This window comes from Notamacropus eugenii, chromosome 5, assembly GCF_028372415.1.
Source record: "Notamacropus eugenii isolate mMacEug1 chromosome 5, mMacEug1.pri_v2, whole genome shotgun sequence".
Lineage (NCBI taxonomy): Eukaryota > Metazoa > Chordata > Mammalia > Diprotodontia > Macropodidae > Notamacropus > Notamacropus eugenii.
In genome coordinates this window covers 231,461,412-231,477,628 of record NC_092876.1, presented here as the reverse complement: position 1 = coordinate 231,477,628, position 16,217 = coordinate 231,461,412, and the positions used below count along the sequence as shown (strand labels likewise).

General features: G+C 35.4%; 1 protein-coding gene across 10 annotated transcripts in view; it reads right to left on the bottom strand.

The window, feature by feature from the left end:
- UBR3 (ubiquitin protein ligase E3 component n-recognin 3) overlaps window positions 1-16,217 on the bottom strand; it is a 314,350-nt gene that overhangs the window by 111,081 nt on the left and 187,052 nt on the right. For 7 of the 10 annotated variants that reach the window (XM_072612278.1, XM_072612269.1, XM_072612270.1 and 4 more), the window contains 3 exons: window positions 11,630-11,740; window positions 3,652-3,864; window positions 466-602 (listed from right to left, as the gene is read on the bottom strand). In XM_072612278.1, the coding sequence (XP_072468379.1) occupies window positions 466-602; window positions 3,652-3,864; window positions 11,630-11,740 (461 nt within the window). The remainder of the gene's footprint in view (window positions 1-465; window positions 603-3,651; window positions 3,865-11,629; window positions 11,741-16,217) is intronic. The other 3 variants (XM_072612274.1, XM_072612271.1, XM_072612275.1) reach the window with 2 other exon arrangements.

The following is a 16,217-nucleotide window of genomic DNA, read 5'->3' as shown; positions in this document are numbered from 1 at the left end:
AACAAGTTCAGCTTTCTTCTCCCTACCTCCTTCATTACACAGGAAAATACAATGTTTTGGGGAATAAATCTATCTCTTTTTGCATACAGGCCTGACAAACTGAAAACAGTGATTTCTAATGCATAACAGAAACCTTTTAAAGAAAACCAACTTATTTTAATTACATAATTTGGAATACTCACTAATAGTTCCCTCCTTCCCCCCATTCTATAATGCTTAATTCAGTATTAACTACAAAAAAATTGCCAGATTTTATTTTTTTCTTAAGAACTATCTAAAAATGAAATAAAATTTGATATCCACAGGCATACTGGGAAGTTTACAACAAGAACAATGATTCAAACCAAAACAGAAAAAGTATAAAAGATATCCCTCCTGTTAAATGAACCTTTGTAACTAGATTCAACAATACCAGTGAATGATAACAACTGAGAAAACTCTTAAAAAATTAAATATTGTACTTACCGAGCTACAGAATACATAAAGAGAAAATCATTGTCTGGTGAGCCAGGAGTCTTGCTATAGTCTGTGTATTTCTTTTGTGTAGTATTTTTGATATCCTTCATTACAGATTCCATTTCTTTACTTAAGTTGGTTTCTGACTAATAATAATAACAACAACAGAAGTTCACTATATTTTACATTTATCAACAGAAGTACAATATACATGCTTTTCATTATTAAAAGACATCAAAAAATTAAAACGTAAAAATTTATAACTATAACACAACTATCAGATAACTATATAAAAAATATACAGGGCATTCTTAAGTGTTTACTATGTGGCAGGCATTGTGCTTAGTAGACTTTAAAATACTTTAGTGGCATAAAGAAGCAAAATGATAAAAGGCTTTTCTCCCTCTTATTTCAATACTTTAGTTTTTAAAACCTGATGGCATACTCTGGGGGATACTTAATTAACAGATAAAGTTTAATCTCTATGCAAGTGAAGGGTCTATTTTATCATTTAACATTTTTCATTTAAGGAATCTTGCCTCATCTTTTAGAGAAAAAATTGAGGTCATTCCCTGTGAGTTCCCACTTTTCTCTTCTCTTCCTCATCTCATATCACTCAGATGCCTTCTGCCACTATCTCTTCCTTCATCCCTATCCTACAAGGAGCTGGCCTTACTCCTTACCAAGACCTAACCCTCCATCTGCAAAAGCAACCCATTCTATCCCATTTTCTCCAACAGACTGCCCCTCTGTCATCCTCACTCTTCACTTATCTTCAATCTCTCCCCATCAACTGGCTCCTTCCCATTGCCTACAAATATACCCTGGTCTGTCCCATCTTATCCCTGCTAACTACTGTCCTATATCTCTTCTATCCTTTGTAGCTAAACTCCTTCAAAAGGCCACCTACAATAGGTGCTTCCACTTTTACTCTCTCATTCTCTTCTTAATCTCATCATTCCAAACTGCTCTCCTCCAAAGTAACCAATGATCTCAATTGCCAAAATACAATGGCCTTTTCTCAGTCTTCATTCATCTTTACCTCTCTGCAGCCTTTGATACTATTGACCACATTCTTCGTGATATTCTCATGTCTCTGGGCTTTGGAGACACTATGCTCTCTTGGTTCCCCTACCTACAGATTACTCTTACTCGATCTTCATTTCGAATCCTCCTCCAGACTATGCTCTTACCTTAGGTATCCACAAGGTTCTGTCCTGGGTCCTCTTCTCTTCTCCCTCCATACTACCTTCATTTGATCTCATTAGCTGCCATGAATTTAATTACCATCTCTATGCTGATATTCAGATCTACCTATCCTACTCTAACCTCTCTGCTGATCTTCAGTCTCATATCCAACTACCTTTCAGACATCTCAAACTAATTTTAAACTCACTGTGTTCAAAATTGAACTCATTTACTCCCTCGTCCTTCCTAACTTCTCCCTATTTCCATCTAGGGCATAACCATCCTCCCATTTCCTTAGGCTACATAGGTGTCACTCTTGACTCTTAAATACTTCTCAACCCTCAAATCCAACCTGCAGCAAGGACTGCTGATTTCACCTTGGCAACATCTTTCAAATATACCCCCTTCTCTACTCTGATACCGCCATAACTCTAGTACAAGCCTTCATCAACTCATGCTTGGAGTACTGCAATAACCTGGTAGATTATTGGTGGTAATATCTGATAGATCTGGTAGATCTGCTGGTAGATCTGCCTACCTGCAGCCTCTCCCAACTCTAATCCATCCTCCATTCAAACCAACAAAGTGATTTTCCTAAAGTGCCCGTCCAGTCATGTCATTTCCCCACTCAATAAACTCCAATAGCCCCCTATTGCCTCCATAATCAAATGGCTCTGTTTGGCCCTTCATAAGCAATCCTCCTACTCCCTATCCAATTTTCTTATACCTTACTCCCTGCCACATATTCTTTGATCCAGTGACACTGGTCTCCTTGTTGTTCTATGAACAAGACATTCTATCTCTCAACTCCAGGAATTTTCTCTGACTATCCTCCATGTCTGGAATACTCCCTCCCTTCATCTTCATCTACAGGCTTCCTTCAAGTCTCAGTTAAAATCTCACCTTCTATAAGAAGCCTTTCCAACCCCTCTTAATTCTAGTTCCTTCCCTCTTTTAATTATTTCCTATTTTTCCTGTATGTAGATTGTTGTCTCCCCCATTAGATTGAGAGTTCCTTGAGGGTAGGAACTGTCTTTTGTCTCTCTTTTTTTAAAATCACTAGTGCTTAGTACAATGCTGGATACGTAGTAAGTATTTAATAAAAGTTTATTGACTGACTGACCTTTAAAGTACTAAAGGATGACTCGCTTTGAGAAAATCTAATAATGCATACTTGAATATATTGCAAGGTAATTTCATCTTACAAAAGAAATTATTTTTAAATGACAGTAGAATGTGTCAAACAATTCCTTCAAATACCTAGCTCCCCTAGTGATTATTCAATTTATAAAAATTCTAAATATTTAACTTTTCAGGAATACATTTATTTAATGAGACCAGGCATAACTATACATTGTAGGCCCATTACCACATGGGTCTAGACCCTAAAATTACTTTAAAGGTAAAACTGTATTATAAGGAGATATTACTGTTATTTATAATGGTAAACACCATGGATAGAAATATAGAAATCAAGGAAAAAATAACAGTGCACAAGAGAAACAACTGTACTATAGCAATCTGTGTTACATGGAAGATCCAGGCTGTAGGCTTGCTTAATATTAATATATAATATTTTTCATTTATACAGCTTTACAAATGTATGCATATTAACAAATATATGTATGTAGTTCTGTGTAAAATGTATTATTAATGGGTATATCTGTAAACTAAATTGTGCTTTTCATCACAAAGAAATAATGTAAGATGTCTATAATAATATAATTCTATGAAAAGTGCCTAAGTACACAAAAACATATGGGTTTTCACAATCTGGAAAATACAATATTAAAACTATAACAATTTAGACAGAAGATAATTACACCCTTTGGTCATAACATATTCTACTACTCTTATTTTTGTTTTTGCTCAATAAAATAACAGAAGTCATAACCTTTAAGGCAATTTCCACTAAATTCATAAAAAATATAAATGAGTCACAGAGAGACCAAATGAAAAGGAAAGATGAAAAGTAGAAGCCAATTAACAAGGATCTTTCTGCCTTACACTGATGCTTACTGGGAAAATTCCCAGCTGTTCTTGAAGCTCTTCAACCTCTTTTATGAGCTCTTGCATGCTCTTGTTACTATGACACTGCCAAAGGCTATTTTCCACATTGTTTCCAGGATAACAGGGAAGAACACTGTTAGCAAACTGACGACAGAGTGGGCACGTAAATTCTCCTTTCTCCACTGAGAAACCCTGAAGAACCTGGTCATTCTAGAAAGACAGAATAAATGTTATAATTGTGCTAACAAATATATGTACATATTTACACAAAGACAAAGCTATGATATTACATTTTTGAAGGGAGTTGTTTTTTTTTAGAGGGAATTAACTTCAAAAATAAAAGATACATAAAATTGGTAATGTTAAAAAAAAAATAGTAATAGCCAGTCTCGAGTACTCTCATGAACAAAAAATGTCACCTGTCAAGAAATTTCTCAAATCACAGCAGTCATACAAGTATGACCTTCACCAATGAAATAGTTTAAAATAGTCTTCTGACTTCAGCTTTAAGTATACAAATCAGAATGTTATCAAATATAGTGAACTCTCTTCTAAACAGGGAAGGAGGAGGAATATACATGATGTGGAAAGTAATATGAGCCAGCAGGTCAGAAAAATCACCATCTGAATAATAAGAAAGAGGCCTATCATCCTAGTCATCATTTCCCAGGAAGATCTATGAGTGCCTTGATTATAGAAAGATAGTTTGACCTGTTTCTCCTACAGGGAAGGGCTCCGTAAGGGTGCAAGGACAGTAGACGTACTATTTGCTCACAACTTTGGCTACTTATAGGGCACTGGAAGTCAGACTATTCCACCTCCAAATCTCTCAAGTCTTCATTTACTGTGGGGAGCTGTAGTGTACATGGTAAGGAAAGAAAAAAAATCAGTAACCAGGTGTAAAAGACATAAAGAATATGTTCTGGGTAGATGAATGAACCATTGTTATTATTATCATTGTAACATTTACTGAAAAGGCTATAAGTATTATAGTCAAGATAGTAGGAAATAAAGCACAGAAGATACTGTCTAGGGCTTGATTCATGTGCTCTGTCTGTCCATCAGACTGAGAGATATGCTATGAACAGGGAAATCTTTACTTAGTAAAAGTATAGGAAATTAATATGTCCAGGGGTCTTAGGAATAGTACAGGAAAATGAGGTAAACTCTGTACCTCAGAAGGGAAATGAAAGAAAAGACCAAGGAGATAAAAAAAACTTCCTTCAGGAAGAGGCAGGTAGACTCAGCAGTGGTGAGAGGTCCAGAAGAGAAAAAGAAGTGAGCCACCTTGGCTACCACCAAAATATTACTGTACACCTGAGATAGGGGCAGATCCTTGATAAAATTCATCATTTGTATTTCCCAGCACCTACTAGATTCTGATGCATAAAAGGTACTTAATAAATGTTTGCTGATTGATTACTGCCACCCAGGGATAGATGAGAGATGAGAGTTAAAAAGTATTGCAACAAGCCTATTGGTCATCCACAAGATTCTTGGCCAAAGCACACATTTCACAAGACTGGATATGCTAACAGATGTCAAAGTTAAATCCACTAAGAGTCACAGGGGATTATGTGAACAGACCACTATGACCCACAAGGACCATGATTGCACAAGTGGAACATCACCTATCAGGCCTCTCTAAGATGTACACAGTGATATGAGTAGATTCAAAAAAGCCCAGAGATTTAGTTTCCTGTTGGTACAGTTTTTGTGTCTTCCTGGAAGATAGACATTTTCCAGCAGTGACACTGCTTTTGAACTTCTTTGGACCTCTTCATCATGCTATCTTTCCTCAGGAAACTCATCACTGGGAAATATCATTATCTTGCAATACTGAATCTGTCCAATAATAACCTCTCATCAATACCTTATGCCCCAAATCTATCTGGTACTCACACCTTACTCAGTAGTCTCTGCCTCTATGATTGAATCATCCGACTGGAAGGCAGAGTCTTAGACTCCAGCACCTCTACTGAAGAAAAGAATTCAGCATGGCCTTCTCCCCATTTCCCACCAGCTACACTACTTTCAGGGTTTTTTTAGATTTCTTCATCCTGCCCCTAGGCCAGGTACCTACCCTCCTCTCCCTTTTCAGCTTACTTCTTATGTGTTGCCTCTACATACCATACTGTAAGCTCTTTGAGGATAGGGATTTACATTTGTATCTCCTTGCTTATTTCCTGGCACATAGGAGGTGTATAACAAATGTTTAATGTCTAACGGACAGAAATTAAGAAATTGAGGTTAAGTGGAAGCAAAATGTTTAGTCTATAGTAGAGCCTATTCAGGAGTGACTAATCCACTGGGTGTCTAATCTACTGGGTATCTAACTTTATTTTAGCACATCTGCTCAAAAATAGTAATGTTTGGAAACTACAGTGACAGCAAAGCAGAAAAATAATGTCCAGCAGATCTGGCACCGACTGAGATACAAGGTAATTAAAGTGCTCTGTACTCCTGAGTAAAAAAATGATAAGGTACCATGTTCCTTTAAGATAAGGCATCCATGACTTAAATGTGGTTTTGACTGCTTGGTAACTTTTACACACACACACACACACACACACACACACACACACACACACACACACACACAGAGGAATAAGAAGTGATGGTAGATAATGTGGCCTGTAAGAGGATGGCTCCCATGAAAACACCATACATTGGTATCCATAATGAGAAGTTTCCTGAAATACAAAAATACCAGTATAAGAGCTAAGGTAAACCATTTCTTCAGTTCATTTAATGTGGTTTCCAACTCTAGTATCCACTTCAAAGTCATAAGAAGTTACAGCAGGTAAGTAGAGGAGCCACTAAGAGAACCCAGAGATCATAGAATGGGAGTATTCCTCATAAAGCCAAGGAATACAATTCCTTAGCTGAAGCTGAATCGCTCATGGCCATATAGGTTCCATTTTGCAGATAGATTCCTTACCAACATAGTGTATGTTCCCAAATCTGTCTCTTCTTTATCAAATTGGCATTTCTACAAATTTGTTACATACCTGATGTCACCCTATGAATTGGATACTATAGGCATTATTAACTGTATTTTGTAGTTAAGGAAACTGACGTTCAGAGAAGTTAAGTGACTTTCCATGGTCTAGTCAAGAGGCAGAATTTGAATTTAGAATGTTGGCAATTGAACCCAGTATACCCTTTAATTTACAATTTGAAGACAGTTATTTCAATCATCCAAAATGACATATATATCAGCTAGTGACTTCTGGTACTTTGACTACTATATTGTTATTATCCAGATTTACCATCACTCTGGATTCACAGTGTATACAGTAAAATAATTTATTCATATAGATCACCTGATAATAGACATTTTAGTATGGAAGGAGAGAGAGAGTCATTTATAAAAGAGAGGATGGATTATAAATGACTGACCCTGCAAGTCTCCCATCAGCAAACTCCAGAAGCCCTGAAGACATCATATCTATTGGAGCAGACCTCTGGGCAAAATGCTACATCCTGAAATATCTGCAACTTTGTAGAAAGCAAACAGCTAGTTCCATTAGGGACTAGAGTCATTTGCTCTGCTTTTCTGCCTACCTGAGGGAGAGATGGGAGGTGGCATGTGCCAGGTGAGTCAAACCACTACTACCTTGACCACAATCTCCCCTCACACCCTGATGAAGACAACTCAGAACCCTGCGTCCAAGAGCTTTGTGAATAGCAGTCTCTCCCAAACCACAAGACCTACTTCCAATGCAGTCCTTGAAGCCATCACTGAAGAGAAGAATTCTTGTAGAGAAGAGGCTCACCTTCTTCATCACAACTAGCAACAATTGGTGACCAGATGAGACCAAAAGGCAGATGAGTACAAGAGCCCTGGAAGTGGCAGTATCCCCAAGACTACTGGTCTTACCTACTGACCATGGGAGCTTTCCATATGACCTACAACTAAAACCGTCCATATGTGTCTCCATAGGTGTCTTCCTGTCTTCCATAGGTGTCTCCTCTACTTTTCTATTTGTATCCTCAATTCTTAGCACAGTAATCTTCACACAGTAAAGGTTTAATAAATGCTTTTTTTCATTCCACCATGACCCTGACCCTGTGGACAGGGTTCTTAGTCTTAGACAAGTTATGTTGAGTTTGAGATATCTATAAGATAGCCAGATTGAGATATCTAATTAAGCCAAATTGAGATATCTAATTGAGCCAAATTGAGATACCTAATACCAGATTGGAGCTCAGAAGACAGACTAAGAACGATATATAGATCTAGGAATCACATTCACACAGACGATCAGTAAATTCATGGGAGTTGATGAGATCACCAAGTGAAAGAGTATAGAAAGAAAAGGAAAGAAGGCCCTTCACTAAGCTTTGAGGATACCCATGATTAGGGGTCATTACACAGATAAAAATCCAGCAAAGAAAACTGTCAGGAAGGAAAAAAAAACAAGAAAAGTTTTTGGATTTTTTTTTTTAAATCTAAAGAAGTTTCATAAAAACCTAAAGTATCCAAGACAGAAAGGTGGTCAACAGTGTCAGTTGTTGCAAGGAGATCAAGAGTGAAGACTGAGAAAATGCCATAAGATCTGCAGAGTAAGAGACTCTTTAACTCTGGAAAAAAAAGTTTCAGTTGAAAGGTGAGGGTATAGACAGTGTAGAAGTGAAAGAAGTGATTACTTACAGAAATGGGTTTTAAAATTGGCTAATTTGGGCAGGAAACATGCAAGACAATAGCTAGCAGAGATAGGATCTGGTGAATTTATTTTTCTTTTTAAAGTATAGGGGAGACATAGGTATGTTTGTAGGCAGCAAGAAAGAGCTAGTAGATAGACAAAGATTGAGGATCTTACTTAGAGAAAGAGTAAGAATGATAATGGGAGATAAGGGCAATTTGCTGTATAGATGAGAAAGACTAGGATTAAGGATATATGCAGACGAATAGCCTTGGTAAGTTGAAAACTACCTTTTCATCAAATACTGGAGTGGAAGAAATAGTGGAGGATGATGTGAGAAGTATGTGAGAACAGACAGAGAGAAAATACAGTTATCAAGTAGTCTCAATTTTTTGGGGGGGTGAAGTAAAAGGTGATGATAAGATTAAAAAAAGCAAAGTTCATGAAGTAGAACATTTCTAGCAAGATCAGGGAAATGACCATCACTGTATATAGATGGGATGGGGTGGTAGAGGATAGTACGTGAAGTAGATTGAGGAAGTGGGAAATTAAAATATTTGAGGGAAAATCTCTGTGTCTGTGTGTGTGTGAACATACGTATAATATTCACAGGGCAGGAGTTGGGGTGGAGAGGAAGGGAAAGAATGTTCTGGTGTTAGGAGACAATGGATATTTGTCTAGCACAAAACACAAAGGAGGAGAGGTTACTGATAAACTGGGAGAGTGGAAAAATCTGGAAGTAGCAATGGGTACAAGGAATATTCCAACTTCTCTACCATGGCCACTGAGTGGAAGGCCATGAGAGAAAGCGTAACCAGTGCTGGAAAGGGCAGTGAGGAAGGCAGTGTCATCAGAATGGAGTCATATTTCAGAAAATGCTATTAACTACTCTGGCAAATTTTAAAGATAGATTAGATTGACAGACAGATAAAGAGGCAGGAAGGCCTAAGTTCAAATCTGGCCTCAGATACCTATGAGTTGTTTATTTGAAGAGGCAAGCATTTTGTTGAATGTATAAATATAATAATGGGGCAAACAATTATTCAAGACAAGAAAAGAAAAAAAGAACTATAAAAAGAAGACATAAAGAAGAGAAAAGATTATTTGGAAAAGCAAGAACTGAGGGTCTGACAACTTAACATACATTTTGCTGAAGACTAAAGCAAAAGCTCTAAATTTAGAGATTAATTAGCTATCAAAATGATATGTTCTATTTTACTGTAAATATGCCATAAAAAGAAAACTATATATGTGCACATTTAACAATACATTTATATACATGTTTAAAAAGCATATCAGGCTGTGTCTAAATACAAATTGGTTCACTTAAAATGGCAGAATTCAATCAAACAGCTGAATTATTTTTTGTCAGAACATTAAAAAGTTAATTTGCATGATATTTGCAATTTTCAACTTTTTATTTTAAACACTTCAATAAAGTTCTAGAAAAATATAATTCTATAGCATTTTAAAATGTAAAATTCTGAACAATGACAATTAAACTTGGATTTTAATTTTCCACTACTGTAGCAAACAGAAATCATATATTTTTCAGGAGGCAGAATGCTTTTCTATTCAGGTAGTGGTAGCATCATAAATATAAATAAAGTTAAAAACATATATAGAATAAGATGCCTTTATTAATCTTATCTAGACCGAACTACTATATTTCTCCTCTTTACCATTTCAATTCCTACATCACTCTTTAGGCTATTAATTCCTATTTAACTTCACTAACACTGTCATAGAATTGTTATGCTAACCTTCATGGCCAATTTCTAAAGGCTAGTACTAGTTTGTACAGTTATATCTTCCATCAATTTCTAAACAATACGAATTTCTACCTTTTTATCTTTCATGCACTGTGTATACATAGTCTTGCATACCTCAAACACTTGCCTAACTAGGCAAAAGACTCCTCTAGGTAAAAGAAAAGGACAGGATGAACTGGACCTTGGACAAAGCAATATGTGAGCACAGAACTAATCTTCTTTTATACTATAGATCTCCTTCATTATGCTATTATTAGCAAGTAAATGGAATTATTATTAACATTAATAATCAACATTAATAGCTTTGGGCAAGCTATGAGTCTTAGGTTTGGTAACCCAAAGATTCACATAGTTTAGTCCACTCACTATATGCAACCAATCTCCAAAGTTCAACACAAGGAAACCAAAAGTACAATTCCCTACAACCTGGTAGCAGTCATTACCAACTACAATGAACAAAGCAAATGAATCTTTTGGATTCTGATATTTTCACAATCCCAATCAACAAAGCAGAGTCAAAAGCAGTGCCAAAGACTATAAAAAAAAAAATTATATAACACAAACCAAAACCAGAATTTTTGTGTGTACAGGTCACAGGTGTAGCTTTTCAATCACAACCATAAATCTAAATAAATGAAGAGCACCACTAATAATATTATCTTTGTTTAGTTTTTTATAGATTATATATCTATGGTTTAAGAATTTAATTCTACACACATCTGCTATCCAAGGGACTATACTAGGCCCTAGAGACAAAACTGAAAAAAATGGCAGTCTTTCGAGCCACAAGAAGCTCATAATCTAACAGGAAGAATATGATAATAATGTTGCCACTGATCATAATAGCTGATATTTACTTAAGATTTTCATATATACTTCATTTCATCCTCATAAAATATCCTCATCCTTATAAAATAAGTATTAAAGGTCTTATTATCCCAATTTCACAGATGAGGAAACTGGAGTTTAAAAAGATTAAGTGACCTGTTTATATTATACAAATTAGTAAATATTGGGAGCTGGGACTCAAATCCAGGCCTCTCCTGAGACCAAAAGCAATACCCTTTCCAAACTGAAATACAAATAAAATTACACATGATACAAGGGAGAATTAATAGAGACAGAGGAGAGATAGAAAGTGCTTTGTGAAAATCTAAAGAGGCAGTTGAAGGGCATAAAAACCAGATTAAGAAAGAAGCAGTGCAGCATCTAAGTTGGACCTCAAAGAAAGAGATGCATTTTATGACTCAGGATTACGAACAATGACAACCTTTAGCACAGCCTCTTTCTCAATAAAGAGTTACTTTAATTTTTGTGAATGTGATCTTCCCTCAAAGGATCAGGGGCCAAATTGATTAAATAGAATAAATTCCATTCTATTCAACAAATAAGCTCTTCTCTGCAAGGTAGTTCATTAGAACCCAACAATTATTACTGAGAGCTGCCATAGCGTCATCATGGTTATTAAGCCTAGAGGAAGTCTATTGAAACGTTCCTGACCTTAAATGGAAACCAATCCCACAAAACTTTTTTGCATTTTTCTAACAAACTTACCCGCAACGATTCCATGTATGATTTATGGCAATCTATGTGCAATGTGTGTCCACAAGTTTGCACATAAACACCTCCTTCCCAGCCAATTGATACAGCCTGGAGACAGGAACTCTTAGAAATTAAGCAAAGTACAGCAAGTTGTAAAAATACATGTTTAAAACAATTTACATATATATATATATATACACACTCATATAAAACAAAATTATTGCATACTCAGCTTTAGAAATTTATATTTTGAGATATAAAGCAATATAGAACTAATCTCAAGGTAAATCTCTCTTTAAAGTGAAATATTACAAAAGTTAGCTCCCAAACTTAAATGATTATTAAAAATATGAATATGTATATCTGATAAAACAATCATACCTCCACAAATATGCTGCAGTTAGGTATAAAAGTAAAATTATATGGATTTAATTTTTTATCAGGCACATACAACAATGCCCCCTTTAACTCAAAAGTCATATAGCAGGAGCCTTGACTTCCCACCCCACCCCCCACTCCCCAAAAAAAAGCCAAGAATCAAGAATTAAGCAAAAAACCGGGAGGGGTGGGGCAGGGGAGGTATCATTACACAGTCAAAATGTATGTCAGTGTTCTTGCACAGAAGTTCTGCACTTTATTCATGTAAGAGCCTTTTAAGCCCTCATAAAAAGCTTACTAACTCTTACCCTGGAAACAATTCTATACACTTTACTAATATGTATTCCTAGCTAACAACAAATTAAAAGCAACAAATTAGAAAGGGTCATAGAGCTTTTAGGAATATTATGACAATAGCAAGAAGTGACATAAAAGAGAAAGAGAGAAATATAGACAAAGGACTGCTTAGAGCTATTTAACATGAGGGTAAATAGTTCTATATTCTTCAATAGACCCTGAGAACATCACAGTATCAAATCCTAATACAATAACATTCAGATAATTCTTGAGTCATCATGGTCAACTTATATTACAAAATTTTGCTTAACAAAGATGCAAATTGCTCAATGTATTTTCAAAGAACTTTAACTAAAATTGATTATAATTTTTTAAAAAAAAGGAATGTCTTCAATTATGTGGAAAATTCACTCACATAGAAAAACTTTGCTCCTGGTCAGGTAAAAAAGATGCACAACTAACTATGATGTTTTTTTCCCCTATTTTGATATAAATCAACAGTTCCTAATCTATTGAAACGTTCCTGACCTTAAATGGAAACCAACCCCACAAAACTTTTTTTGCATTTTTCTAACAAACTTGCCCACAATGATTTCATGTACGATTTATGGCAATCTAATCCTAAAAGTGCCCTTAATTATGGATATATTTAAAGTATATTAGAATCCAGTTTAAAAAATTAAACACACGGTTAGGAAGAACATAGAGCAAACCTCGTTTCCTGGTACACAGCTTTTTAAAAAGAACCTAATGTGCTGTTGGTTAGTCAATAATATCTCCTCCAATAATAGTCAATAATTTCTCCTCCAATACCAAAGGGAGTTTTAACATGGTAAATTAGAGCTCTAAATTATTTTTAAGATGTAACTCTTATATTTCTATAAGTTCAGGCTGGAAACAGTAGCAACTGCCATCAGGATGGTAATTCTAAAGGGAAGTAAAACATAGGATCTTGATAGATGTTTGGTATGACGATGAGAAACAGAAGACTTCTTTTAATTTATCCATTTTCCTCTATAAGTTTTTAAGATCTGCTATCTTGTTAAGAAAATAAACAGTGCCAAGGAGTCCCAAATGTCTTTTCAATAGTGATACTGGCAGCTAGATGTCACAGTAGATAAAATGCTAGGCCTCCTGGAATAAGAAGGACCTGGGTTCAAATACATCCTCAGATATTTAGTAACCATGTGACTCTGGGAAAATTACTGAACCACTGTCTGCCTCAGTTTCCTCAATAGCAAAATGGGGATTATGCTAACACCTTCCTCAAGGGTTATTGTGAGATCAAATGAGATAATATTTGTAAAGCATTTAGAATAACCTGGCACATAGCAAGTGCTTAATAAATGCTTATTCCCTTCTGATAGGTCCTAAAAAGATAAATTTGTCACATATGTGTGTGCATATACATGTATGTGTGTGTGCACATGTGTGTATAACATGCATACAAGGATACATGCCTATATTTTCATACACACATGTGTGTGCCTTTATGATAGACATATAAAACGTGTGAAAGGTGATATAAAACAATCCTCTTTTCTATTTTTTTTTGCATACTAGAATGTTAGTGCCTGAAAAGTTTAAGTTCATAATAAAACATAAGAAAGAAAAATAAACACTGTGTGAAATACAATCTTTTTTAAAGAGCGTGTGGTATAGAAGGATACCTCAATGAAATGATAGTATGAAAAATCTGAGAATCACTAAATAGAGGGAGGTGGGGTTAAAATAAGATTCTCCTTAAAAATTAGTTTTATAAGGAAAAAACTATAATATTCAATGAAAGAAGCATTTATTATGTACCTATTACGTCTAAAGTGCTCCATGATAATTCAGTACATGTTACATTATGCAGATAAATCAATCTCAATAGATCAATCTCAAGAGGTCTTATTTCAAATAAATATTTTAAATTGCTTATAAGTTATTTTTCCTTTCAAAGGAAGAAAGGGAAGGAGGGAGGGAGAGAGGGAGTGAGTGAAAGAGAGAGAGAGACAGAGAAAGAAAGAGAGGAAGAAAAGAAAGAAAAATAAAGAGAAAGAAAGAGAATAATAAATTAATAAATGAATGAGTGAATGAATATGCCAGATAGCTGGGAAAAAATACTGCCGAGTAAAGAGTGACTTTCTTGGCAGATTTAAAGATGTACATCAGCACAAATCAAATATGCACAGCAGGTGAATAGTCTTCTACTGTTTGCAAATCAGAAAAACTACAGAAGGGTTAACTTGTCTTCCTTTCACATTTCAGAACTGCTTTGAAATACCAGCATATTTTGGTGTTAAGATCATTTTTTAAAATTTAACATTCAGTAATATATTGAACAAGTTGCTTTCTTTAGTAATGCATTTTAAAAATGAAACATATTATTTTTCATCAAAGTAGGCAAGAACAAAATGCCAACTTGTTTATTATCTTTAAAAATCTACATTGGGTACTCTATTAGAGATTCTAATCCAACAGTGGGTGGAGTCAGTAAGCAAGGATTCTTGAACTAATGTACAAACTGAAATATCTTCTATTTCTTCACAAAATATGTGACCTTCCTAAATGATTATAATTTTTATGAAAAACATGAAAAATGGTGAAATTGAGCTTTAAGGAAAAAAAGCTTTAACAAATTCATATAATAATTTTAGGATTAAGTAACCAGAGTGAATTTTTTGCATTCTTACTAAAAAGTATCTGTATACTTTTTATGTAAGTATACAAAACGTAAAACATTCTGTGCTTCATTCATTTAATAATTATTCATTAAGCACCTACTATGTGCACACCTCTGTAGGGAAGTACGAAAAAAATATAAGACATAGTCCCTGTAACCTCTAGTATCTAACATGTCAGTTGGAATGTCAAGACATACACAACTGAAACAGTTAATTAACAATTCAAGGCAGGATGAAAATAAACTGACAAAGTGAATGACATAGGAATTAGGTGCCAAAGGAGTTCAGAAAAGAAGGCTGGTGATGGACATTGGTGAAATTGAGGCATATTTTTGTGAAAGAAGTGGTACGTCAAATAGAACCTTAGGAATGAGTAGTATCTGGAAAAAAGAAAGAGAGCAAAGTCATTCAGATAGAAAATACAAGAAAAGGCTTGATGATGGGAATAAGCTTGACATGTTGACAGAAATGACACTGTCCATACTGTATTAGGCTGTGGCAAGTAAAGAAAGTCACACATCCTAGCCAACAAAAATAAAAGCATTTACTAAACACCTGCTATGTACAAAGCAGAGATACAAGGGGGAAATGCAAAAGAGTTGCTGACCTCTACTTAGTAAGCTATTGCAATAATCCAGGCAAGACCTAATGAGGGACTGAACTAGGATGCCAGGAACTTGTAAAAAGAGTAAAAGAAATAAGACAGACATTGTAGACATAGACTTTACAAGACTTGGCAAACTAACTGGATATCAGGTGTAAGAGAGAGAGAAGAATTAATGATTACTCCAAGATGGCAAACCTGAGGGACAAGAAGGATACTGGTCCCCTCAACAGAAATAGGGATGTTTGGAGAAGGGGTAGATTGTAAGGAGAAAGAAAACAAGATCTGTTGGGGCAGTTTGCATATAAGCTGCCTGTGTGTGTGTTCGTCCTTGAATGCCAAAGAAGACCAAGCCATCAGAGAAATAATGACATGACTTGCACTTGATTTTGTTTTGAGTGAGGGAGGGCTGTGTAGGTCACCAGCCTCACTTCTCCTCCAGAGCCATCTGAATCCAGTGACCAGATATTCATCAGGATAACTGGAGATGACCCAGGATGAGGCAATTGAGGGTAAGTGACTTGCCCAAGGTCATAAAGCTAGGGAGTGTCGAGTGTCTTTAGGTATGGCTAATTAAGCCAGAAAAACTCAAGCTATGGAAAACTTACCTGTAAGTACAAAAAATTACCTTTGGGATTCATAAAACATTTTA